General features: G+C 42.0%; 2 protein-coding genes across 5 annotated transcripts in view; one reads left to right on the top strand and one right to left on the bottom strand.

Annotated features, from left to right (window-relative positions):
• LOC308704148 (NLR family CARD domain-containing protein 3-like) overlaps nucleotides 1-25,056 on the top strand; it is a 1,230,758-nt gene that overhangs the window by 225,335 nt on the left and 980,367 nt on the right. The window lies entirely within an intron of this gene.
• The window catches only part of inpp5b (inositol polyphosphate-5-phosphatase B), a 51,317-nt gene that overhangs the window by 15,770 nt on the left and 10,491 nt on the right, over nucleotides 1-25,056 (bottom strand). For 3 of the 4 annotated variants that reach the window (XM_081388468.1, XM_081388465.1, XM_081388466.1), the window contains 11 exons: nucleotides 20,614-20,662; nucleotides 19,092-19,262; nucleotides 17,705-17,806; nucleotides 17,131-17,245; nucleotides 14,590-14,706; nucleotides 12,251-12,438; nucleotides 11,224-11,335; nucleotides 11,009-11,118; nucleotides 7,077-7,212; nucleotides 6,094-6,204; nucleotides 5,345-5,510 (listed from right to left, as the gene is read on the bottom strand). In XM_081388468.1, the coding sequence (XP_081244594.1) occupies nucleotides 5,345-5,510; nucleotides 6,094-6,204; nucleotides 7,077-7,212; nucleotides 11,009-11,118; nucleotides 11,224-11,335; nucleotides 12,251-12,438; nucleotides 14,590-14,706; nucleotides 17,131-17,245; nucleotides 17,705-17,806; nucleotides 19,092-19,262; nucleotides 20,614-20,662 (1,377 nt within the window). Of the gene's footprint in view, nucleotides 1-5,344; nucleotides 5,511-6,093; nucleotides 6,205-7,076; nucleotides 7,213-11,008; nucleotides 11,119-11,223; nucleotides 11,336-12,250; nucleotides 12,439-14,589; nucleotides 14,707-17,130; nucleotides 17,246-17,704; nucleotides 17,807-19,091; nucleotides 19,263-20,613; nucleotides 20,663-24,820 lie in introns of all 4 variants that reach the window. The other variant, XM_081388467.1, reaches the window with a different exon arrangement.

Raw genomic sequence — 25,056 nt, 5'->3', positions numbered from 1 at the left:
AATACTCTTTGAAAAGTTCACCCTGAGCCCTAGACATTCTAGATGGCTGAGGAGCCAGGCTTTGTGAGTATGTGACTCCGCCTCTGACTGAGTCAGAATGAGCCAGTCGTCGAGGTAGTTTAGAATGCGCATTCCCCGCTGTCTCAGGGGGGAGAGAGCTGCATCCATGCACTTCGTGAATGTACGAGGTGCCAGAGCCAGTCCAAACGGTAGAACCGTGTACTGGTATGTCTGCCCCTCGAAGGCGAATCTCAAGAATGGCCTGTGGTGGGGATTCACTTGAATGTGAAAGTAAGCGTCTTTCAGATCTACTGAGAAAAACCAGTCGCCTGGGCGAATTTGCGCCAGTATATGTCTGGTCGTGAGCATCCTGAACGGCCGTGACATGAGAGCCTTGTTCAGATGTCTGAGATCTAAAATGGGCCTCAGGCCGCCGTCTTTCTTCGGAACGAGAAAGTAACGGCTGTAAAAGCCTGACTCGCTTAGAGAAGGAGGAACCCTCTCGATAGCCCCTTTTGCTAGCAGACTTAGTACTTCGGTGCGGAGGACATGACACAGTGTGCTGCTGACCGAGGTTTGAACCACAGCGCGAAAGCGCGGGGGTCTGCGTGCAAACTGAAGCGAGTAGCCGTGCTTTATGATGTTTATCACCCATTTTGAAACTCCTGGGATAGCCTGCCAGGCTAGAGCCCGAAGAGCCAAAGGCATCATCATATCTGGAACGCCCAGAGACGGGGGCTCGAACTGATATGAAGTCAGGGGAGAAATTTTGCTCGTTTTGTGCTCTGTGTGGGTCGCCGTTAAAACAGCGTTTGGGTGCAGGGGTGCGTAACACGTGACGGGCCCATTGTCTGCATACACAACTGCTCCAGCCGCCTGAACTGAAGAGGGGGCTGTGAGAAGCAATCGAGCGATCTTCGGGGCTGGTCCGGCCGCGGCGGGACATAGACCCCTTTTTCTGCCGGTTAGGACGGCTTCTTGGGCTCATGGTCGAGCGTCAGCTTCGGTCGAGGGCCCTGGCGCCTGGGAAACGGGAATCGTTTTGCAGGCTTCAGGCGTCGAGTGGTGTCAGCCGCGGGGCGGGGCTGGAGAACCTGAGACGCGGGCTTTTCCGGTCGCGGCGTGCTCTTGGGGCGCCGTTGGACCGAGCTAGAGCGCTTGGGCAGGAAGTGCCTCATAGCACTTGAAGCTTTCTGAGCCTCCGTGAAGCGATCAGCGAAGCCACTTACAGAAGGGCCGAAGAGACCGGATGGAGAGACTGGAGAGTCGAGGAAGGCAGTTTTGTCAGCGTCCCTGATCTCCGTTAAAGTGAGCCACAGGTGGCGCTCTAAGACAACCAGGCTAGACATATTGCGGCCCAGTGCTTGCGCGGTGGTCTTCGTGGCCCTCAGCGCCAAATCTGTAGCACTCCTGAGGTCTTTGAAGGTGTCTGGATCCGGGCCAGACTCGTCCATAGTGCGGAGGAGCTTAGCTTGAAACACCTGCAGGGTCGCCATAGCGTGGAGTGCAGAGGCGGCTTGACCGGCGGCAGCATAAGCACGGCTGGCGAGAGCCGAAGTGGTCCTGCACGGCTTAGAGGGGTGCACGGATTTAGCCCTCCAACTCCCAGCAGTGGGGGGGCATAAGTGTGCAGCGACCGCTTCCTCTAATGGAGGGAGAGAAACATACCCCTTCTCTTCAGCGCCGTCGACAGAGGAGAGCGTTGAAGAAGCTGAAGAGCGCGTTCGCGCTGAAAAGGGCGCGCGCCAGCTTTTAGTGAGCTCATCATGGACCTCGGGCATAAAGGGGGCGGCACGTTGACGAGGGGCCTGTTGGCGCCCCGGCAGGTACCATTCGTCGAGGCGGCTTTTGGTAGGCTCACCTGGGGAAAGCCAGTTGAGTCCCAGTTCTTCGACAGCGCGAGACATGACACGGAAGAGTTCGGCGTCAATGCTCGCTCGAGTGTCAGTGGGATCCAGCTGAGAGAGGGGGGCGGGGTCCGCGGAGCCCGACCATTCCTCACTTTCAGATGCTGCCATAGAAACAGCGTCGTCCAGTTCTTCTGTTGACAGACCGAAAGAGACGAGACCTGCCGCTTCAGAAGAGGGGCGTTGGTCGCTCTGGGAGAACAGGACTGGAGATGAAGGCGCGGGCGAAGCGTGCGGGGAGAGACCCGGCGTGCATTCGTCCAGATGAGCGCGTTCAGGAGGCCTCTGGTCGCGCCGCTTCTTCCTACGGGGCTCACGGGGCGCCGGAGATGGAAGGTGGGCGGGAACACTCAGCGAGGCGGCGGAAGATCTGGCACGGAGCGTGGCAACAGGCATTCCGTCACAGTGGAGGCAGCCGCCTTTAGTGAGCGCTGCCTCGGCGTGCTCAGGGCCGAGGCAGGCAACACACCGAGAGTGTGTGTCAGAGGCGTGCAGGGAGACCCCGCATGAGTCACACACGGTGAGCGGCATTTGAAACAACGCCGCGCGCTGTGAAAACAGCGATTTGCTCTCTTAGAATGCTCTTTTGAGTTAGAAAAAAGGATACTCGTCGGATGCCACAGGGAAACGCTCAGCTTGGCAGACGCCGAGATGCGAAGCAGTTCCGCTGGAAGGCTGTTCGACGACGAGCGGCTTCACTCTGGAGAGAATCAGCGACGAGGTGAGTCGAAAGCTGAAGGAGATAAAATCTGTCAAATGGCGGATTCTCTGTGTATTTATACTCTTCTGTCACGTGCAGTTTCGCGCGCTTGACTCTGGCAAGTGCCCCGATTGGCTCGCGCTCCTCTGCTGTTCCGCCATTGGTTCGTGCAGTTGCTTTGCACAAGCCAATCAGCACGCTCACGCGAGCTTCTAGCTCTCGCATGTGCTGCAGCAATGCGTTTTAAAATAAAGGCTTCAATATTCTCGAGAAAAGGACTTTTCCCACAGCGTTTTCAACGCAGTACGAGAGAACGTTCTCGTAAGGGAACCACAGATATATTGCCTATGAAGTTCAAATAAATGCGCTAGAAAATCCGCGCTCATTCAAGGATGTGCATTTATTGCATGAGAGAAAGCGCCGACGCCTGCAGGATTTCATCTGACGGTACATAAGCATATTATAATCTGTTCCGTGAGAGCAGAACGAACAAGCCTTTATTGACGTTTTTATATTTGAAAACTCCAAAAAGCAACGAAATTGTCAGACATCCATTAGTGCATGTTCACAGAGGAAAACAACTGAAACACAGCGCTGGTTGTTCTCTCGAACGATACTCGATGACGACGACGGAATCCTAAGCCGTGGGCGAAGTAATGGGTATATTAAATTGTATGAAATAATCCCGGAAAAAAGCACAAACACTGCAGAGAAGGCAACTTCAGCTGCAACATTTGCTGAGGTGAAGTGACGGCTAGTAACAGCAGACAAACGGCTAGCATTGACATCAGTGGGAATCCACCTGTCACTCAAGTGGCCACACCCTTAATTATGCAGAACTTTAAATATTAATCAACTAAACGGATGAGTTATAAAAAAATTCACCCCCCTTACAGTTGTTATGAAGGGCAAAATTAGCTGAATAGACCAAAGCCACATAGAGATCCAGGCTGTAAACATGTTTTTTTCTGCTGTAAAGTTGGTAATTTTAACATGGGGGAGATACAGATTTGACTCACTTCTGCAGCCAGCCCAAGCGGCCAGTCAATGAATTGCAGTTTAACTCACTTCCGTGTTGGTTTCAAGAGAGAGACGGGGAGGTTGCCGCTTGATCTGAATGCATACCGAAGAAAAACTGGCTTTAGGACCCAGCGGAACAGAGCTCTAAGGCCATCTAGTGGCAAGAGTCATGAAATATCATATTATATCATATTTTTTCCACACAAGGTCGGCAAAGACACCCAATGTAAGATATTTAGAGCTGAATTAAAAGGTTTATGCATGAAATTGTGAGTTATTTTGAATTTAAGTTGAAAGAATGTGAGGAATGTGCTTAAATTACTATTTATTTATTATTTATTGATTAAATCTTGTAATTTAAAGGTAAATAGAAAATTAAATAAAATAAAAAAATCTCCAAAAAATTGCATTAAAAAAAAGAAAAAATATTGTCCAAAAAAAAAAGAAAAGAAAAAAAATAAGTATAATGTTAGTGCTTCGGTCATTTAGACCCGCAAGGGAAGGATTTGTCACAGGACGAGAGGGAAGGATCAAGCATGTTCTGATGCAAGAGAGGACAGAAAAATGACTTGGTGTTGAAACTTCTTGTGTCACACCTGCTTGTGTTAGGAAACTGAGTGAAATAACTGATGACATTACTAACGCAAGAGGGTGTGAAACAGTGCTAGTCAATCTCAATACAACAGTAACGGCTATTGTTTTAGAGTTGCTTCATAGATATATTCACACTGACAGAGGGTGAACATACAGTCACACCAAAAATTATTCACACACCTTCAACATTTCTCACACTATCACAGTATATTCACTATAGTTTAGAAAATGGTAATAAATTATGACTGATTTATTATCAAATCGGTTGATATTTCACTGGTTTTGTCATTAGCATTAAACTATCTTGTACAATGTTTATCCAAGTGGAGCTGACGTCCACATTTCTCAACAACTGTTGTGTGTTTGTTGTTGTGAGACACTCTTTATTAATCTGAGATGAGGAGTTGTGCTAAACCACACTGGCTATGTTTACATGCAACCAAATAACCCGTTAGTAATGGGATTGACGGCTCAATCGGACTGAAAAGGGCTCATGTAAACACATTAATATCATTAATTACTTATTATGTTTACTCACTTTGCTGGGAAGTTTGTGTAAGCCAAATCTGCGTGGATTTAGTGCAAATACTCGTGATTCATCCTGATATATTTAATACATTAGTATTGTGCAGAATCTGCTCATATCTGGCTTACCTGAACACGCGTCACTGCGCAACAAATAACGGCGAGCGCTTGTTCATTTGCACTGAAGCAATAGCGAAGATTAAAAAACATTCGGTGAACAGAAAACACATTGTTAGATTCCAACATCCTACATGTTCTTTGTCCACCTAAAACACATTTTTGGTGAAAAGGATGAGGATGAAAGAGGAAGGAGGAGATGCTGGATGACAGAATTTTGTTTGAATAAGAAATGAATCTGTGAAATCCTAAATTTAATATATATGTGTTATGTATATATATATATATATATATATATATATATATATATATATATATATATATATATATATTAGTGTGTAATGTAGTTAATCTGGTTTATTTCTTCTTTTTCTGGCTAGTAGAAGTTCTGAATGGTCGGTAACTTAAACATTTAGTAGCCAAACTGGCCGGTGTGTGAAAAAGTACATTTCAGACCCTGACTGCGGTTTGGCGGTCTCACCCTGGGCCAGGAAGCCTCTACACGGGTGTGCTGTCAGCCAGGGTTTGCAGTAGAACGGCTCGTCCAGCTTCTGAATGAACTCGAACTGGCACGGCACCTGGCCGTCGTTGTGCACGCGCACCGTCTGGGCCTGATGCTGCATGAACTTCACACGCTCGAAGTGGAACTGCACAAACACACCAAAACACACGACAATCAGGCATTCGTTCTCCATTCAGAGGATAAACACGTAAATACTGACTTGCGTTACAGCTAAAAAAACAGACAAACAAAAATTGTGAAAAATTATTACAATTTAAAACAGCAGTTTTCTATGTGAATCTATAGTAAAATGTCATTTATTCCTGAACTTTCAGCATCATTACTCCAGTCTTCAGTGTCACATGATCCTTCAGAAATCAGTATTAATGATGATTTGAGGCTCAAGAAACATTTATGATTATTATCAATGTTCAAAAACCGCAGAATTTGTGGAAATGGAATTGATTTTATTTTTCAGGATTCTTTGATGAATAGAAAGTTCAAAAGATTATTATTATTTATATATATATAATCTTTTGTAACATTATAAATGTCTTTACTGTCACTTCTGATTAATTTAATGTGATCTTTCTGAATAAAAGTATAACTTTCTTTCAAAAGAATATAATCTTACTGACCCCAGACTGGAAGTGTAAATGTAAAATGTGTCAAAAATCAGTGACTGAATAATGAAACACTTCAGGTGACGGAGGACGGAAACTGCTCACCTCTCTCTGAGACAGCGACACTGAAGGGATACAGTCATTCTCCAGTCTGTCGATGCGCCTCACGATCTCTTCGAACGTCCGTTTGTAGGACTCGTCGTTCACAAGCTTGATCTGTGCAGAGTCACGGCAGATGTCAGTAAGGGGACCGGGAATTAGGGTTGGGGATCGAAAATCGATTCCACTTCAGGAATCGGATACTTATTATAAAATGAAAATTTCGATTCCTCTTATTGATTCCTTGGTGAGCATTTCAATATGACTTTAAATAGTTCAAGCGTGAGACGACTCGCTGTTTTCTGTGTTCATGTGTATCAGTATACTGGATCTGTGCAGCTCTTAAAGTGACAGCAGCCTAATATTCCCGCTCTATAATAACACTAATATTCCTGCCGTCTCTATGATAACACTAATATTCCTGCCGTCTCTATGATAACACTAATCAAATAACACAAGACAGAGAAAATTCACTCGTTCTTGACTGAATAACTTTTGTAACTATATTTGTAATGTATATTTTATTTATAAAGTGCAGTGTTATTTTACATGTGATTACAGTCTCTGTACCTGAATAACCAAAAATCTTAAAACACTGTTTATTTCAATCGTATCTTCGTTCAGTTGTCTCTATTTGTTGCGATTACTAATTTTTTTATTTGTTGTTTTTTTAATTACTGAGTGTTTGCTTGTCTTTAATAATGCTTGACATGTATATTAGTGAGGCTAGTTGTTCTTCTATAGTATTTTTAAACCACAGGCAAACGTTCCTTGTGTAAGTGTTCTCTAGCCTGTAGATTTGTGTTCATGATATTCAGCTACAATTAAATGTTTTCCAACAAGACTAAATATGAATGAAATCTAAGTTTTTTTTTTTTTTACTAATTGGAAACGAAATTAGTAATCGTTAAGAATCGGAATCGTTAAAATTAAAGCGAGACCCAACCCTACTGAGAACGAGTGTGTACGGTCACGTCTGCTGTTCTCACCCCTATCTCTAGCAGAGAGCTGACGGGTTTGTGGTCACTGGTCTTCAGGGTCATGTGACTCTGGTAATTAAGCTGTTTTATGCCCTTCCCCCTCCACAGGATGCGGTCACACCACGCAGGAACTCGACACTTCTCACTGCATAGACACAAACACAAACACAAATAAAGTGTTTTTAACACTGATAATAATCATGTATGTTTCTTGAGCAGCAAATCAACATATTAGAATGATTTCTGCAGGATCATGTGACACTGAAGACTGGAGTAGAGTCCTGCACGTGTTTTGCTCAAACGGGTGAAAAATATCCAACTGTGTCGGATACGGGTGCGGGTCGGGTCGGACAAGGGGGAAACCCGGGTCTAAACACGGGTTTAAAACAATCACATGCAAACGTAAAAATATATGCATATTTTTAGGAACACAAAAATATTCCTGTATTTCAAGTTGATAAAATAATTTAAAATCCACATAAGTTTATTTGTGCCCAAGCGCCACGCCCTCCCAGGATCTCTATAACGTTACCTAGGTTACTTTTACTTTTAAAAATTCCCCATAACCGCGCGCGCGATCTGCTTACAGTCATCGAGATGGATGCTGAGGAGTTGAAGAAAAGAATAGCTAGTGGAGATTGTAAAGTTGTAGACAATACGTCATCAAAAATCAAGTCCAGTGTGTGGGAGAAATTTGGAGTTATCTGAAGAAAACAATATTGTGAAAGGCTTTGCTGCATGCATTTTCGTGTTGGATAGCCGCACATGTGGAACTTCATCGCCGAGGAAGCACGCAGATAACTGGTAACAAACCGAGCAGTTCTAGCGAACAGTATTTTTCAAATTTAACACTGTTCAGTAACTTATGAGTGGTGTGCAGGGCGTGTTTGAACCATAGACTGTAAAAAATAGGTTTTAACCCAAAATTGTCAGATGTAGCCTAGGCTAGACGAAATTGCGTGGCAGATATAGTGTTGTAGCCACGTCTGTTACTCAGTTTTGTGGTAATGTTAGCCATGTTCTTCATGTACCGGCCTTTTGACACAGCTTCGGCTGAAGTTGTCCTTGTGTTAATAGGGCTTGGGCGTCGTGACGTCATACTTGGCATGGCGGCCATGTTGATGGCCTCGCGAATGTAAACATACAGCAAGTCGAACGAGGAGAAGCAGAGTTGAGAGAAAGAAAAAAGATGTTAAAATCCCGTGAAGGATGTGGAATTTACCGGGATACGTTAAATAGGGAAACCAGGGACCAGTAAGTAATGTGGACAAATTTTCCTGTAAAATATCCCGTATTTGAATAACTTACTATCATAATATTAATGTTAGCCCTTCCATCGGACCTGTCAGTCTCTGTACTGTTGTCCTGTTGCTACTCCCTTGCCCTTCCAGAAACACAGATGTTTTCAAAGCATCGTTTTGCTTACTTGAAGGCAACCTTAGCGTGATATTGGCCTTTTTAAGATAACAGCGTGGTTGTTGTGAGAGCACGATTTCACGCCAATCTGTAAGCAAAGTCACGTTAGACCTAGCTTCACAACTCGCTTAGTTAATGCTGCAGTTTTGTAGTACGAATTTTTGCTGTCAGCAGAGGGATAGCAACAGAAAGATGAATGTTGAAATTTTCATTTTTCGGGATATTTTATAGGAAAATACTAAAACGGGAAGACAGCGGGAAAAGAGCTCAAAAACGTGAGAAACCCGGAAAAAAACGGGAGGGTTGACAGCTACTAACTACACTTTTTTTTGCCGATTTTGTCCACATAACGTTACTGGTCCCTGGCTTCCCTATTTAACGTATCCCGTAAATTCCACATCCTTTTCGGGATTTTAACATCTTTTTTCTTTCTCCCAACTCTGCTTCTCCTCGTTCGACTTGCTGTATGTTTACATTCGCGAGGCCATCAACATGGCCGCCACGCCAAGTATGACGTCACGACGCCCAAGCCCTATTGTCGTTATAACTTCTGTATGACCTGGCAATAAACATTTTTGTAATTGTGTCTATAATGTGATTGGCTAAACTGATTTTATTTCGGGTGCGGGTCGGGTGTCGGTTCTATTTTAAGCGGGTCGGGTGCGGATTTTAATTAGTGCTGATGACGGATAACGGGTCGGATGCGGTTTGAAGCACTGCGGGTACGGGTTTACAAAATCGGACCCGTGCAGGACTCTGGACTGGAGGAATGATGCTGAACATTCAGCTTTGATCTCAGGAATAAATAATGGGGCTAAACCACATCAAGAACATGAATATCACACAACGTCTGAACTCTAGGCGATGCTTTCTTCAAACGTTTTGGGTATCCTCAGGATATGCTGTTGATGAAATTTTGTGCTGATGCGTCAAAGCATTAACACGTTTTTTGCAATTTATGACAAATTTCAAAACGGCAGACATGTGACTCTTCCGATCCGATCCATGACCAAACATTCTGACAAACATTTCAAAAGTTGTGAGAAACTGAGCCATTTTTCGGATCTCATGACCTGTAGGTGGCGCTGTTTCCAAATTTGGCACGCACCCTCAGATCATGGTGTTGATGAAGTGTACCAAGTTTTGTTTCGATAGATAGAACTATTGCAGAGATATATCATCTATAATGATATATTGCAGAGATATATCATCTAATGTAATTCAGAGTCAATATTAGGTTCACATCACTGTAACCTTTCAACAAAAAGGAATATCAAAATTCTGTTCAGTCATTTCTGCGAGGCTTGGTCCAATGATCATCGGAGAGGTTTTTTCAGCACGAGGAGAGTAATCGGCTGTACTAAGAAATGTGTTTCAAGGACAAAAGGTTCAAAAGTTATGACAAAAAGAAAAGTGAATATTTGAACTGGTGGTGGCGCTATAGAGTTGGTCCTAGAAACCCTAAAGTTGGTCAGATTACTATTCAGGGCCACCTCTATAAGTGTGCCAAATTTCACCATTTTCTTATGTATGGTTTATATCAACTGGGAATAATAATAATAAAGGAAACCAGCAATAAAAAGAAAACATTGCTTTGATTAAGCAATCAGACCAGAAATAATACTGTTTTACAAACACTTGCCATTTCCTACTTGTATAGCTTTTTATTATGTTCTAAATGTATTTATTTATTTATTTGCTTTAGACCGTAGGGCAGCATAATATTTTTAAAAACCTGACATTTCAATATTTTGCTTTTCTGTGAGTATTAGTATTGCAGTATGCAAGACCTGCCACTGTTTTTGACCCATTTAATATGACTATGAAGTAATAATAATTGTTTATTTGTTTGTGATTATAAAACAAATAAGAATAAAAAAAATAAGAAAAATTTTGTAATAAGGTACAACTTTACAATACAATACTAATATATTTGTCTATCTTTATTTATTTTGAAACATTAATGAAATTAAAATTAAATATTCTTGTATTTTTAGGTAATCTTGAATCCGAATCACTTCCTCTTGCAGCATCTCTTCTCTGATGACGAGGGTTCCCTACATTTGTTCTTGTTCCAGAAGAGTTTCGCTCGGATATACGGCACAAAAGGGGAGAAAAGACCCGTGCGACTTCCATTTAATGCAGACTTTAACCATCAAGCTTTTATTCTGACAGTGTCCTGGCAAACGTATTCTCTGCATTTTTCAAAGTGAAGCTCATGATAGGAAACACTCATGTTCTAGTGTGTCAGATTGGCTTGATTCACACTCACAGTAAATAAACCGTGTAAACCTGTGCCATGCTTAACCGTAACACAAGCAGTGCATATATTTATATAATTAAACTGCACTTGAATATCGTGCAGCCCTAGTTCACTTGTAATGTTAGTCAGTGTTTCTTGCGTGTGAAAAGGACATGTGATTTTAGCACACTGCTATGTGTACGTTTATTGTATGTTGTGGAGAATATTAGCTCTTTTATTGAAAGTGTGACAGGGGAAATGATGTGTGGTGGTGTTCTCTGACCTTGTGTCCCACTGATCTGAGCCAGTGTCATATTTGTATGTGGGTTGGAAGTCAATTTCTCCCTCCGTGAATCCCACAAACACAGCCTCCTCATCCATCTGCCGCTTCAGCTGAAACACACACACACACACACACACACACACACACACACAGTCATTCATATTTCCATATGACTCAACATGATCCAGAGAAACCGCAGCTGTGTCGAGTGTTACCTGGTCATGATTACACAGGGTCTCAAACTCCTTTTTAGCTATTAATTCCTTCACATGATCGACTTCAAGGTCACTTAATCGATAGTTTAGATCTCCCAGCCATAACACAACACTGGAAAAGAAGAGAACATTGACCATAAAAGACTTAAACAGGGAAAACCTGACTATTGTCTCTAATTAAATGGGTGGTTGATTATGATTTCACTTTATTTAACTTTAGTTAGTGTGTAATGTTGCTGTTTGAGCATAAACAACATCTGCAAAGTTACGATGCTCAGAGCAAAGGGAGATATTTGCTTTTAAAGAAATCACTTTTTAAGGACTACAACAAACGGCTGGTAGAGACTACACCACATTCCTCCCAGGTCAGTGACATCACCAACCCTATCATTTACATAAACCCCGCCCCCTGAACACGATTTATAGATTATCATGACAAAATATGCTAATCAATGACTAGAAGATAACTACACATCAGCAACATAATTCATCAACTAACCATTCAGAAACATCCTGTTGCTTCTACATGTCGTCACTTCTTCTTGAGTCTCTACATCATTGTCGACTCCGGTTTGAACATAAAAGGCTAAACGTTTTTGAAATTTTCAGTGCGTGTGTGTGTGAGATAATAGGAGCTGCTAACACACACACACACACACACACACAAGCTGTTGAAGCTCCGCCCTCTGTGCCGGGAGCAGCAGCTCATTTGCATTTAAAGGGACAGGCACAAAAACAGCGTGTTTTTGCTCACCCTCAAAAAGTGACAATTTTAACATGATATATAAAAATATCTGTGGGGTATTTTGAGCTAAAACTTCACATACACACTCTGGGGACATCAGAGACTTATTTTACATCTTTTTACAAAAGGGCATTATAAGACTATTATATTTTACAAAAGGGCATTATAAGACTATTATATTTTACAAAAGGGCATTATAAGACTATTATATTTTACAAAAGGGCATTATACCACCCCTTTAAACCAGATATGCTGCATGTTGGCTGTCGTGTTAGCTCATACTTGTGCTTCATGATGGTGAGGGGGGGCAGCGAGGGGTCCTCCTGCCGGAACTGAATCCTCCGGCAAATGTCCTTAAAGTCCTGATTGCGTCGTTCAAACTCGTCGGTGTGCGCGGCGAGGTGGGAGTTCACCACACAGATGTCCGAGTTGTGAAACTGGAAGCGAATGGCTACTGCCCCTTTATTACCCTAAAGGAGAAGGAAGTTGGAGAACAGTTGGAGTCCATTTTGTAGAGATGGTAATGTTAATATGCCACGATATAACATGCAGAACTAGGCATGAGAAAATGGAGCTCATCAAGGTTACACTTTATTTTAAGGTGAGGCTGTTTGGTTGTCTACATTAGGGCTGCAACAAACGATTATTTTGATAATCGATTAATCTAACGGTTATTAGAACGATTAATCGACTAATCGTCGATTATTTCGCCGACTAATCAGTAAGTTTGGAACGATTATTCAGCCTTTTCAATTAGTTAAAACACTGAGTTATACATATTCTAACTATAATATAAAAAAAGAAAATCACTTCAGCTTTTGAAATGGTTGGTTTAATGAACTTTGAGCAACTAAACAGGTCATTCTCTTTAAGTTTTCAGATTTCTGTCCAACTCAAATCACACACAAATGCTCTCTAAGCATTGGTTAAATATTCGGTTCTCTTTCAATAGAAAAAAATAAACAAAAAAATTATCAGCTGCATTACACTCTAGCGCTACAGCGCCGTAGCGGATATTGCAGGCCCTTACATTAGGTCACGTGGGATCAAACGACTACTCGACAACAAAGATATTTGTCGACAATGTCGACTAATCGTTTCAGCCCTAGTCTACATTCAGCGCTCCTCTAACACACTCACCATGCGCTCCTCTAACACACTCACCATGCGCCCCATATAACACACTCACCATGCGCTCCTCTAACACACTCACCATGCGCCCCATATAACACACTCACCATGCGCTCCTCTAACACACTCACCATGCGCCCCATATAACACACTCACCATGCGCTCCTCTAACACACTCACCATGCGCTCCTCTAACACACTCACCATGCGCCCCATATAACACACTCACCATGCGCTCCTCTAACACACTCACCATGCGCCCCATATAACACACTCACCATGCGCTCCTCTAACACACTCACCATGCGCTCCTCTAACACACTCACCATGCGCCCCATATAACACACTCACCATGCGCTCCTCTAACACACTCACCATGCGCTCCTCTAACACACTCACCATGCGCTCCTCTAACACACTCACCATGCGCTCCTCTAACACACTCACCATGCGCTCCTCTAACACACTCACCATGCGCTCCTCTAACACACTCACCATGCGCCCCATATAACACACTCACCATGCGCTCCTCTAACACACTCACCATGCGCTCCTCTAACACACTCACCATGCGCCCCATATAACACACTCACCATGCGCTCCTCTAACACACTCACCATGCGCTCCTCTAACACACTCACCATGCGCTCCTCTAACACACTCACCATGCGCCCCATATAACACACTCACCATGCGCTCCTCTAACACACTCACCATGCGCCCCATATAACACACTCACCATGCGCTCCTCTAACACACTCACCATGCGCCCCATATAACACACTCACCATGCGCTCCTCTAACACACTCACCATGCGCCCCATATAACACACTCACCATGCGCTCCTCTAACACACTCACCATGCGCTCCTCTAACACACTCACCATGCGCCCCATATAACACACTCACCATGCGCTCCTCTAACACACTCACCATGCGCCCCATATAACACACTCACCATGCGCTCCTCTAACACACTCACCATGCGCTCCTCTAACACACTCACCATGCGCCCCATATAACACACTCACCATGCGCTCCTCTAACACACTCACCATGCGCTCCTCTAACACACTCACCATGCGCCCCATATAACACACTCACCATGCGCTCCTCTAACACACTCACCATGCGCCCCATATAACACACTCACCATGCGCTCCTCTAACACACTCACCATGCGCTCCTCTAACACACTCACCATGCGCTCCTCTAACACACTCACCATGCGCTCCTCTAACACACTCACCATGCGCTCCTCTAACACACTCACCATGCGCTCCTCTAACACACTCACCATGCGCTCCTCTAACACACTCACCATGCGCTCCTCTAACACACTCACCATGCGCTCCTCTAACACACTCACCATGCGCTCCTCTAACACACTCACCATGCGCTCCTCTAACACACTCACCATGCGCTCCTCTAACACACTCACCATGCGCTCCTCTAACACACTCACCATGCGCTCCTCTAACACACTCACCATGCGCCCCATGACGCCTGTGCCGACGGTCTCGGCCTCCATCTCAGAGATGTGCGCCGCGTGCTCCGCTTTCACATAGAACAACAGCATGATTCCCACCAGCCGCACCAGCTTCACCTGAACAACACACAGCAATACTCTTACAAGGGCAATAAAGGGGTGAAACATTTAACCCTCGGGTGCTCTTCGTCATTTTACATTCTTTAGTATAGTTTACTTCATCTGAATGGTACTAAACTTAGCAAAAGGCTTTGGCACATGCTATACGAACACAAAAACAAAAATCATGGACATGATTAGAAAAGGTTAAACGGTCCTGAAAAAAATAGTCACACATGTTCTAATCGTGGTCAAAAATGGAAATGAATGGGAGACGAATTTCATCCAGTGGAAGCGTTCGGTACTGCAGCCAAACACAATTTTCCTGAAAGCTCATTTTTTTGAGATGTCAAGCTCAAAGTTGGAACACAATTAGTTTAGACTTAGGCTTTGATTTTCTTGCAGTTTTAGAATAAATGGTGTTTTTGAAAATATATATTTCATATAAAAATTGAAAAAATATTTTTTTGCATTTTTCATAAAAACAAACGTAAAATTCTGTAACTTTTTTTTTACGTATTTTCACTTCAGCAATAATCTGCGAAGTGTCGTCTTTAAAAAGAGATCAAACTTAAGTCTGTTGCTCTAAAGCATTCAAGATTTACCACAGACTAGTTAGAAGTTTGTAATAAATTGAAAGCCATCCATATCAGCCGCATATTCTAATAAACAGGGCTTCCCCGACTTCAGATTTATGCCAGCAACCATTTCACCCAGTAGCCCAAGACTGGTCGCCCACTGAAGATAAGCAGGGCTGAGTCTGGTCAGAACCTCGATGGGAGACTCATGGAAAAACCAGGTTGCTGCTGGGAGAGGTGTTAGTGAGGCCAGTAGGGGGCGCTGCTCACCCTGTGGTCTGTGTGGGTCCTAACACCCCAGTGTAGTGATGGGGTATACTGTCAAAGAGCACCGTCCTCCGGATGAGACGATAAACCGAGGTCCTGAATCCCAGGATGTCCTTCGGAAAAGAGTAGGGGTGTAACCCCGGTGACCTGGCCAAATCTGCCCCTTGGCCTCTGTCCATCATGGCCTCCTAATCATCCCCCTATACTGACTGGCTTCATCACTCTGTCTCCTCTCCACCAGTTAGCTGGTGTGTGTGTGTGGTGTGTGGTGTGTGTGTGTGGTGGGCGTTCTGGCGCACTATGGCTGCCGTCGCATCATCAGGCGATGCTGCACACTGGTGGTGGTTGAGGAGATTCCCCCTTCCATGTAAAGCACTTTGAGTACCCAGAAAAGCGCTATATAAATGTAACAAATTATTATTATTTTCTATTTGACTAGTAGTCGTTCATTTAAGCCATTAGTTGACTAGTCAGACGATTATGATATTAATTTATTTACTTAAATCTATACAGTACTTAAGGTTGAGGAGAGGCATCGGAAAATGGTTTGAGTTTCAGAGCTGAGAAAGGATATTATATGAAACATTGCTCTTCATTACAAAGCAATAAACTGTAATAATGAGCCTTTAAAATATATATTAAGCGCACAAGTGCACGCATTAGGCTTTTCGCAGCAAAAGTAATGATTATGAATGTGTCGAAAAGCAGTCTGTAAATTTTTTAAAAAAATGTTTAAAGTCCCCCTGTGGTGAAAATCCAGCTTTTAATGTTGTTTATGTGTCTATGTGGTGTTTTTAATCTGCTTTAAGACAAAGCATGTGTAAGTTCATAAGTCGACAGCATTGCTGAGTATTTGCTCCTTAAAACTGCAGTGAACCAAAGACAGTCTCAAAAACACGCTTTGAAATCGCTGGTGTTTCTGACGTCACAAACTACCTTGTAACCAATCAGATCAGCGTGTGATCGTCAACCAGTGGATCTCTGAGCTGAGCGAGTGAGTGGAGGCGGGGCTCATTTGCATATTCATAGAACCGCGTATACTAAATGAGGCAAGGGTGTCGAGTTACTAGCCTGGTCCTACCAGACTCTCGTACATTTCATTTGTACAGAGAGTCTGGCCTCTCTCCATTGACAAGCGTTAACTTCCGTGAAGGCGGGAACTCTGTTGAAGTTTAAAACTATTGGATCTGCCCAGAGTCACTCTGGATCCGCCATAACCAGTTGCTAATGTTTGTCTACAACTCAAACTAGCGCACCTCAACGTCATCGTTCTCAGCCACTCCCTCTGTTCACTGATTGGACCGGTAAAAAATTGACCGGAGAAAACCCAAGAATATCCACAAACCCAGACGGAGCACTGAGGGAAAATGAAAATTGAGCGGAAGTACGTAGGAAGGCGGAGCCAGGCTATCGAGTTACATTCAAGATATTTTAAGGCACGAAGACATTGTAATTTTGGTGATCAAAGATGAGTTTTATAGTTTGGTCGCCTAAGCCTCTTCTCGTTTAGTTAGGGTGCTATTCTCCTAATAAACCAGTGCTTCTGTGTTCGATCTGAACATTAGCTCATGTGTGCGAGGGCAGAGGAGGTCCTTACTAAAGCATACTTGGCATCTGGATGGAGGCTCTTGTTGACGGCTTGCAGCCACTCCGGCTCTTTAGGAGTGTCATTGAAGAGAAACGCCTCCTTACTGAGATCCAGCTCCTGGAAACTACAGCAGGGAATCACACTCACATCTTCATCACTGTGTACGTGATCATAAATGTGACCCTGGACCACAAAACCAGTCACATGGGTGACATTGAGATTCATACATCATCTGAAAGCTGAATAAATAAGCTTTTTATTTTTTTTTTTTTTAAATAAGATACAACTAAATGAAAATCTGGAAACTGAGGGTGCAAAACAATCTAAACATTGAGAAAATCTCCTTTAAAGTTGTTTATTTATGTTGGCGATTGTGCTGCATTCACTCACACAAATACATGTTTTATATATTTACAGTAGGAAATGTACAAAATATCTTCATGCAACATGATCTTTACTTAATATCCTAATGATTTTTGGCATAAAAGAAAAATCAATAGTTTTGACCCATACAAATATACCCGTGCGACTCGAGACTGGTTTTGTGGTCCAGGGTCATAAATACACTAATGCGGATCCTCACCCCACGAGGTAGAAGTCAGGAGGGGTGGCGGTGGACGCCAGCCATGGACTGAGACTCTCCTTCGGATTCTGGCCGTTCACATTGTACGTTCCCAAGAAGAAGCTGTCGGCACACAATGAGAACAGAGCCGGTGATTCAAAAGATCCCACAACACGAGCCAAAGAGAGAAGCTGCCGGTTAAATTAAGAAACATCTCACGCATTCTGAAAGCTCACGATGAGCCGGAGAGAACGACTGCCAGGGTCAGAACAAAACAGGCATGATAAAGCCATTCTGACTCTGGACTTAATGCGTTTTGTCCTAAAGAAGAGCTTTGAGCGCCTATACTTATGATTTATGAATACTCTTCATGTATTTGCAGCTGTAGGACAGGGTTTCGCTCAACAGGGGGCGAGGTTGAGTCACTGCTGCATTTCTAAGGGAAAACAAAGTACACTAAATAGAAAAAGGTACGAGTAACAAACAAACCTGTTTAACTGAAAATTCTGGTTATAGTTATTGTTTCAAAGTGTTATTTATAATTAATAGGTTTCAGGGACAATCTTTGAGTTTGTTTTCTAAATAAAGGCGACTAAATGTACAGTGAAATCAGTCTTAAATAGTGTAGACTCATAAATATTCATGAATTTTCCAGTCTTTTCTGATTACTGTTTACATAATAATTTGTGATTTTATAAGTGTTATTATTATTATTGTACATAATAATAAATGACTTTCCTCACAAAAAGGTATTTCTAGTCAATAAAATATTTGGAGCAAAGAAATTTTCTTATTTATTATTAATTTTCATGATTTTTATTTATTTTATTGTTTTGTGGGAGGGAAACGAAACACTAAAACACACTTTTTAACAGGGAATAACTGTTATAGCTAATGTTAACAATATTTCACAGTAATGTCAAGAAATTAACATTCATGCATTCAGTGTCAGTGTTTCTGAACTCCTGAAACGCCTCCATTGTTGTCTTGAGTTTCTTCCGGGAACGAACAAGTCATATTCCTCATTTAAATAATTCATGTGCAGAATAAAGGGGCGGGGCCTGGTTGAGTTAGTTAGTAGTGTGTTAAACTGGCGGTTATGGTAAGGGGCGGGACATTTCCCAAACACACTCAAAGCACTCGACCAATCACAACACACTGCTCCAGCCGACCAATCAGAGCACAGTGTGCTTTTCAGAAGGAGGGGCTTCATAGAGACAGGAAGTAAACAGAGCGTTACTGACAGACTGGGAAGAGAGGAGCCGCAACAATGGAGAATATGAGGAGAATAATCAACATTCAAGCAGGAAAACCTGTTCTAGTAGAGCCTGAAACAACATCAAGACTTTGTGAAGCGCATAATCGGTCCTCTTTGACCTCAAGCATGAGAACTGGCCCTGATCCACACCTGTAGTTCTGGATGTATGTGTAGGCGTCCTCGTTCTTCAGGAGCTCACATTTGATGAGGTTATCCCGCAGGCCGAACTGGGGCATCCCGAGCATCTGGTCTTTATTTAACAAGATGTGCTGGGAGTTTCGGATCAGGTCATCTCTCCCCTCGCCCTTCCCTCTCTCCTGACTGAAACAAACCCGGATGAAATGATTTATGACAGAAATATTTGACTTTTATTCAAGATGTGTAACATTTGAGACAGGCACAGAAGCCGGCTGGGAAGCGGATCCACGTGCAGGTCAGATTATTAAAGTGTGAACACACAGTAACCGGTGAAATCACGGAAGAGGAGGAAACACACTAAACTAGGGAATGTCCATTCAGCGACTGACGGAGAACAAAGGGCGATATATACACAGGCAGACGAGCTTAACAAGATAACAAGGGGGCGTGGCTAATGAGAAACACCTGGGAGATAACAAGGGGGCGTGGCTAATGAGAAACACCTGGGGAGACTCATCAACATTAATGTACTGCAAAACATGGAGCAAGACAGGAAATAACATAAGAGTCCAGGAACACACAGGGGAACACAGGAGTCATACCAGGATGCTTTAAAATGATCATAAAGACATTTATAATGTTACACAAGTTTCTATTTCACATTAACGCTGTTCTTTTGAACTTTCGATTCATCGAATAATCCTGAAAAATAAACATATGAAGCAGCACGCCTGTTTTCAACACGGATAATAATCATAAATGTTTCTTGAGCATCAACTCCTCATATTAGAGTGATTTCTGAAGGATCATGTGACACTGAAGACTGGAGTAATGATGCTTTGATCACAGGAATAAATTACACTTTAATATATATTCACATAGAAAACAGATGATTTACATACTAATAATATTTGACTGTTTTTACTGTATTTTGCTCACATACATGCAGCTGTGGTCAAAAACACTGAGTTAGGTATGATGAAACAACTAATGATATCTTACATCAGGACTCTTACAGTAAATAAACAGTATTAAAGTATTGTTTTGAGGTTAAAACGCGACTTCACACTCTTAACTAACAGATTATTAACCTCACCTTGAAAATCAAACCATAGCGGTTTTGTAGAGCTATTAGAAATGAGGAAAACTGGGGATTGAACATTTAAAAACTCCTTAAAGAGAATAAAGCAGACTTTAACTTTCTGAAGGTTTGTTTTCATCGCTGATTTCTCTTCTACACTGTATGACATCATGCATCTTGTTTTTGGTGACTGAAGATTAGTCTGCAAATTACTGTCCTAAACACACGGCGTTAAATAAAAAAACATGTTTTGGAAACATGAAAATATGCCTAGCGGAGATTTCCTCGAGATCAATCGGACGGCCGCATTAAAACACGACGAGGTGTTGAATAAGCCCGGCTTTAAATCAAGAACAGCCAGGAATGGTCATGTTATAACTATATATACGATGTTTAAGCTGCTATAACTGCAGATTTATGAACTAATGTAAACGCTAAGAGTGTGAAACGTACCTCTCACACACACCGTCCTCTTTCTTCTGTCCGACGCCGTCGGCTTTCCCTGCAAACGTGGAGACAGAAGATTAGCTCAGATTAGTACACAGCGTTACACACACACAAGTCCTTCATTAATAGTTTCCTGAAGCCGTAACCCACAATAAACCAGTCTACAGCTCCAGGCCTCGTACAGATGCTGTGAAGTGAAATTCCAGGACTTTTCAAGCACTTTTCTGGTTTTCAAGGATTAAAATCAGAGATCTCACTTATCAAACAATATCTTTATTATGTTTCAAATTCTAAAAAGTTCACAGCTGTATCAAATACTTGAATTATCGTAGCCATTTGAAATGGGTCTATCTCAGTATCAGACGGGTGAGAAAAGATTGTTTTATCAATAAAATTAAACACTACTTTCTAATATAGCCTATTGTCTTTCAATAATGCAAGCACTTTTCAAGGACCTTTCCAGAAATACAAGGGTTTTCCAAGACTTACATTTCCAAAAGTCAAATTCAAGCAGCTTTCTTTCTTTCTTTATATAGCCTAGCACTGCTAAATGCAACCGAGGTTGCCCAAAGGTTGCTTTACATTCAAATAAAAAACAAATAAAAGATATCAAACATACACAGTAACAAATCTCACGCCACAGACACCACATATACCACACACTGAAATGACCTATTATAAGCGGTCAGTGGTAAATGGGCCTTGAGCGGGTTCTTAAAAACTGATATAGATTGAGCAGATCTAACAGATAAAGGCGGCTCATTCCTTAATCTCGGTCCCATAACAGCGAAAGCGCGATCGCCTTTAGGCGTTTGGTCCTTGGTACGACAAGAAGTTTATGATTTTCTGAGCGCAATGATCTCTGGGGATTATGAGGAATCAAAAGGTTTGCAAGGTACACGGGGCCCCTGATTATGTAGCGATTTATATACAAACATTAAAATTTGGGGTGGGCAAAAAAATCGATTCACATATGAATCGCGATTCAAACTTCACCGATTCAAAATCGATTCATAGAATTCCAAAAATCGATTCTTGTTTTTTTTTTTTTTTTTTGAAATATATATTTTTTGGTATTGTCCTGAAATGAGTTTAGCTTGTCATTCCCATGGCGCTGCATCGAATTCACACTTACGCCTGCACACTCTTGTCATAGCCAAAAGAAAAAGTGCAGCCGAAGCGGAGCAGAAGGAAGGCTGGCTGTGTGGCGTGTCTGTTTTTATTTCGGCTCCCGTGTTAAAAGGTTAGCTTGCACACAGCCTGCGTGACACGCGCGTCTCAGGTGTGGCCCGAGTCGTGCGGAAAACGCGTGCGTGCTAGAAATAGAACCGACGCCTATTTTTCTCGCGACACGCAAGCGTGTTGGAAGCGTTTCCAGGCAAAATAGAATGTTTATAAGTCGTTTTGACACGAATATTCATATTAATGAATGACATTTTGATGTTTGAAAGTCTAGGTTTTGACATAAATGCAGATATAATGTAGGCTTATTGTATTTTTTTTATCGATTTTCAAAAATTGCACCTGTCAATACAGAACGAAATATTCTGAAGCCTATTTTGCCGTCAATAGCCTACTCCTTAAACTACATTTAGCAGTATTGTTTGTTTGATCTGACTACAGCACTTTAAAGCTAAATGTAAAAAAAATATATATATATTTAAGTTTTATTTTAAACTTGAATTAAATGTATTTGAAAGCTGGCCAAAGCTTGGTACTTTGCACTGTTTAGTTGCAAAAGTTTTTATGAAGACAAAGTAATATCAAACTTCATTTAATTTGTTATTTCTTTTCTTTTAAATTGTATGTCTACTGCAATCACACAGGAAAAAGTCAACTACATTTACATACTGTGAATCGTTTTTTGAATCGAAAATCGATTTTGAATCGAATCTTGAGACTAAAAATCGGTATCGAATCGTGAAATTTTCTGAATCGTGCACCCCTAATTAAAATCTTGTATTTGACTCTTAAGATGAACGGGGAGCCAGCTCAAATTAGCTAAAATCAGAGTAATGCAGTCGTATTTCTTAGTCCTCTTCTCTTTAACAGCCTCGCCGCAGCATTTGGCACCGAGTGTAAACGGGCAGGGATGCGGCAGAAATGCCACAGTAGAGGGAGTTGCAGAAACCGAGACGCGATATCACAGAAGTATGAATAAACTTTTCGACATCTACATTAGATAGGAAAGGTTTCGTTTTTGCGAGGAGACACAGATTATAAAAACAAGCACGTACCACCAAATGTTCCTCCATTTTTAGGTTATCATCTGTTTGGATGCCTAAATCTCGTACCGACGTTAAACACAATGACCTCCGTTTCGTCCTCGTTTAACATTAAGACATTTTTTGCCATCCAGTTTTTAACATCATTTAGGCAAGCTAAAAGACAATCCAAAGATTTTGTCGGGTGTCTTAGTGGTAAATACAATTGAGTGTCGTCGGCGAAACAGTGGAATGATACGCCATGCTTTCTAAACATGCTACCCAGGGGGAGCAAGCACAGAGAAAAAGTGTTGGAGAGAGAGCAGACCCTTGCGGGACACTTGACTGAAGCATATCTCTCTCTTATAAAGGATCGAAACCACCTCAGACCTGTACCCTTCATGCCTACTGTGCAGCTGCAGAAAAGTTTCAGAAACACTTTATTTTACAGTGTCATTGTTACACACGTTACATGTAGTTACTGTAGTAATAACTATAAATTACATGCAATTAACCCTCAACCAAACACCCATCCCAATCCTATAACCCTATAGTAAGCACATGTAGTTAACTAATATTACTCAGTGCTTAAATGTATAATTACACTGTAACAACGACACCTTAAAATAAAGTGTAACCTTAGTTTCTTACAGCAATCTGTGGGAAATGATCTGTTCTGATAACGAGCGGAGAGATCAGGTCAGAGTCCGACTGTGATGACATCATGAACCCTGCGATGATGTCATACGAGAGGAATGTGGGCGGGGCCAAAACAAACGCCCGTTTTCTCACGCTTTCACACACTCAGGAACTGTCAAAGCAATGGCTTGAGCTAAAACTGCTTTAACACAGTAAAGTTCGGTCGGCTCATTTAGACTCACCAGACGATTTTAGTTTAGTTAAACCTTAAAGCCTCACGTGCTCATGTTGTGTTTGATCACACTGATTCAGATTCGACGCATGGATATTATGCAGTCGTTTCTGAACGAAAAGTTCATTTTTGTGACCTTGGAATGGACTAGAGATACTTATTTCTAAAATCATCAGTCCACGACTCCACGTGATAAAAAAACATGCATATAAACGTATCATATCTTAAACATCATGATAATTATATTGTACAGTGTATATATATATATATATATATATATATATATATATATATATAAAGTGTAGGCCTATGTGTAGAATTATTTTGAATTGTCAGAACAATTTAAAATAAAATTTACTTGAACAATTTACAAAGAGCAAAATGGAGAGAAGAAATTCTGCCTGCCGTACGAAGGAGTTTAAATGCGTAGATTATGACCTATAGAAACAGAATCTGAATCAAAATCTGATTTTTATTTCCCAGACTTTCTATGTGGCTCCCAGACTTTTAAATATTTATTTTAGATTATGTAATTAGCTTTTCATGCATTTTAATTTCTTCTGATGTAATATAAATAGTCCTTTGGTTTGACAAATGAATTTTAAAAGAGCAAATATCCCATATAATCTCCAGGCTAAGGCATCTATAATGATATTAAACAGATTTTTATAGAGAAAATGTTACGCTGCAGGTCCCTAAGGTCAAATACACCATAATAACACATTATTATACCAGCAATAACACATAAATAAACAATGTATAAATGGAGAAAAGGAAAAAAAGATACAAGCAAACACACACACACGGTTTATAAAGCTGACTGTGAGACTGTCAGGTGTAACTTACATTCATACAGAACACACAAGCTCAGATCAGAGGATTACTCTTTATACTTCTACATCAAAGGTCTAGGTCTGTGTGTCACACTAAACAAACACACACACACACACACACACACACACACACACACACACACACACACACACACACACACTTCACTGTGAAAACCAGAAGAACTGAGTTATTTAAAAGCGGATGACCAGAAGAGACGCACGGTCGGTGTTTCCTACATGTAACGTTAGCTGTGTATGTTTAGTTTGTTTAAACTGATATTTAACCGAGAGCACTGTTTTCTTACCATTTAGTGGAGTCGCATTAGACATCTCCCTGTTCTCGCATTCTGACTGTACTTACACGCTGAACACACACACACACACACACACACACACACGGAGGTTTTGGCAGGGAGCCCTACAACGCCGAAGGATTGGCTCATGAATATTAATTACGCCATGGTGACGTCGCCTCCAAACCTTTCTGTAGCGTCCAATCACGAGGCTTCGCAAGCGCCCTTTTACCAACGTCAGCTTTGCA

The sequence above is a fragment of the Scardinius erythrophthalmus genome, assembly GCF_964197995.2.
Source record: "Scardinius erythrophthalmus genome assembly, chromosome: 16".
Taxonomy (NCBI): domain Eukaryota; kingdom Metazoa; phylum Chordata; class Actinopteri; order Cypriniformes; family Leuciscidae; genus Scardinius; species Scardinius erythrophthalmus.
Note: the sequence above shows the minus strand (reverse complement) of the source record. Positions and strands in the feature narration are given on the sequence as shown.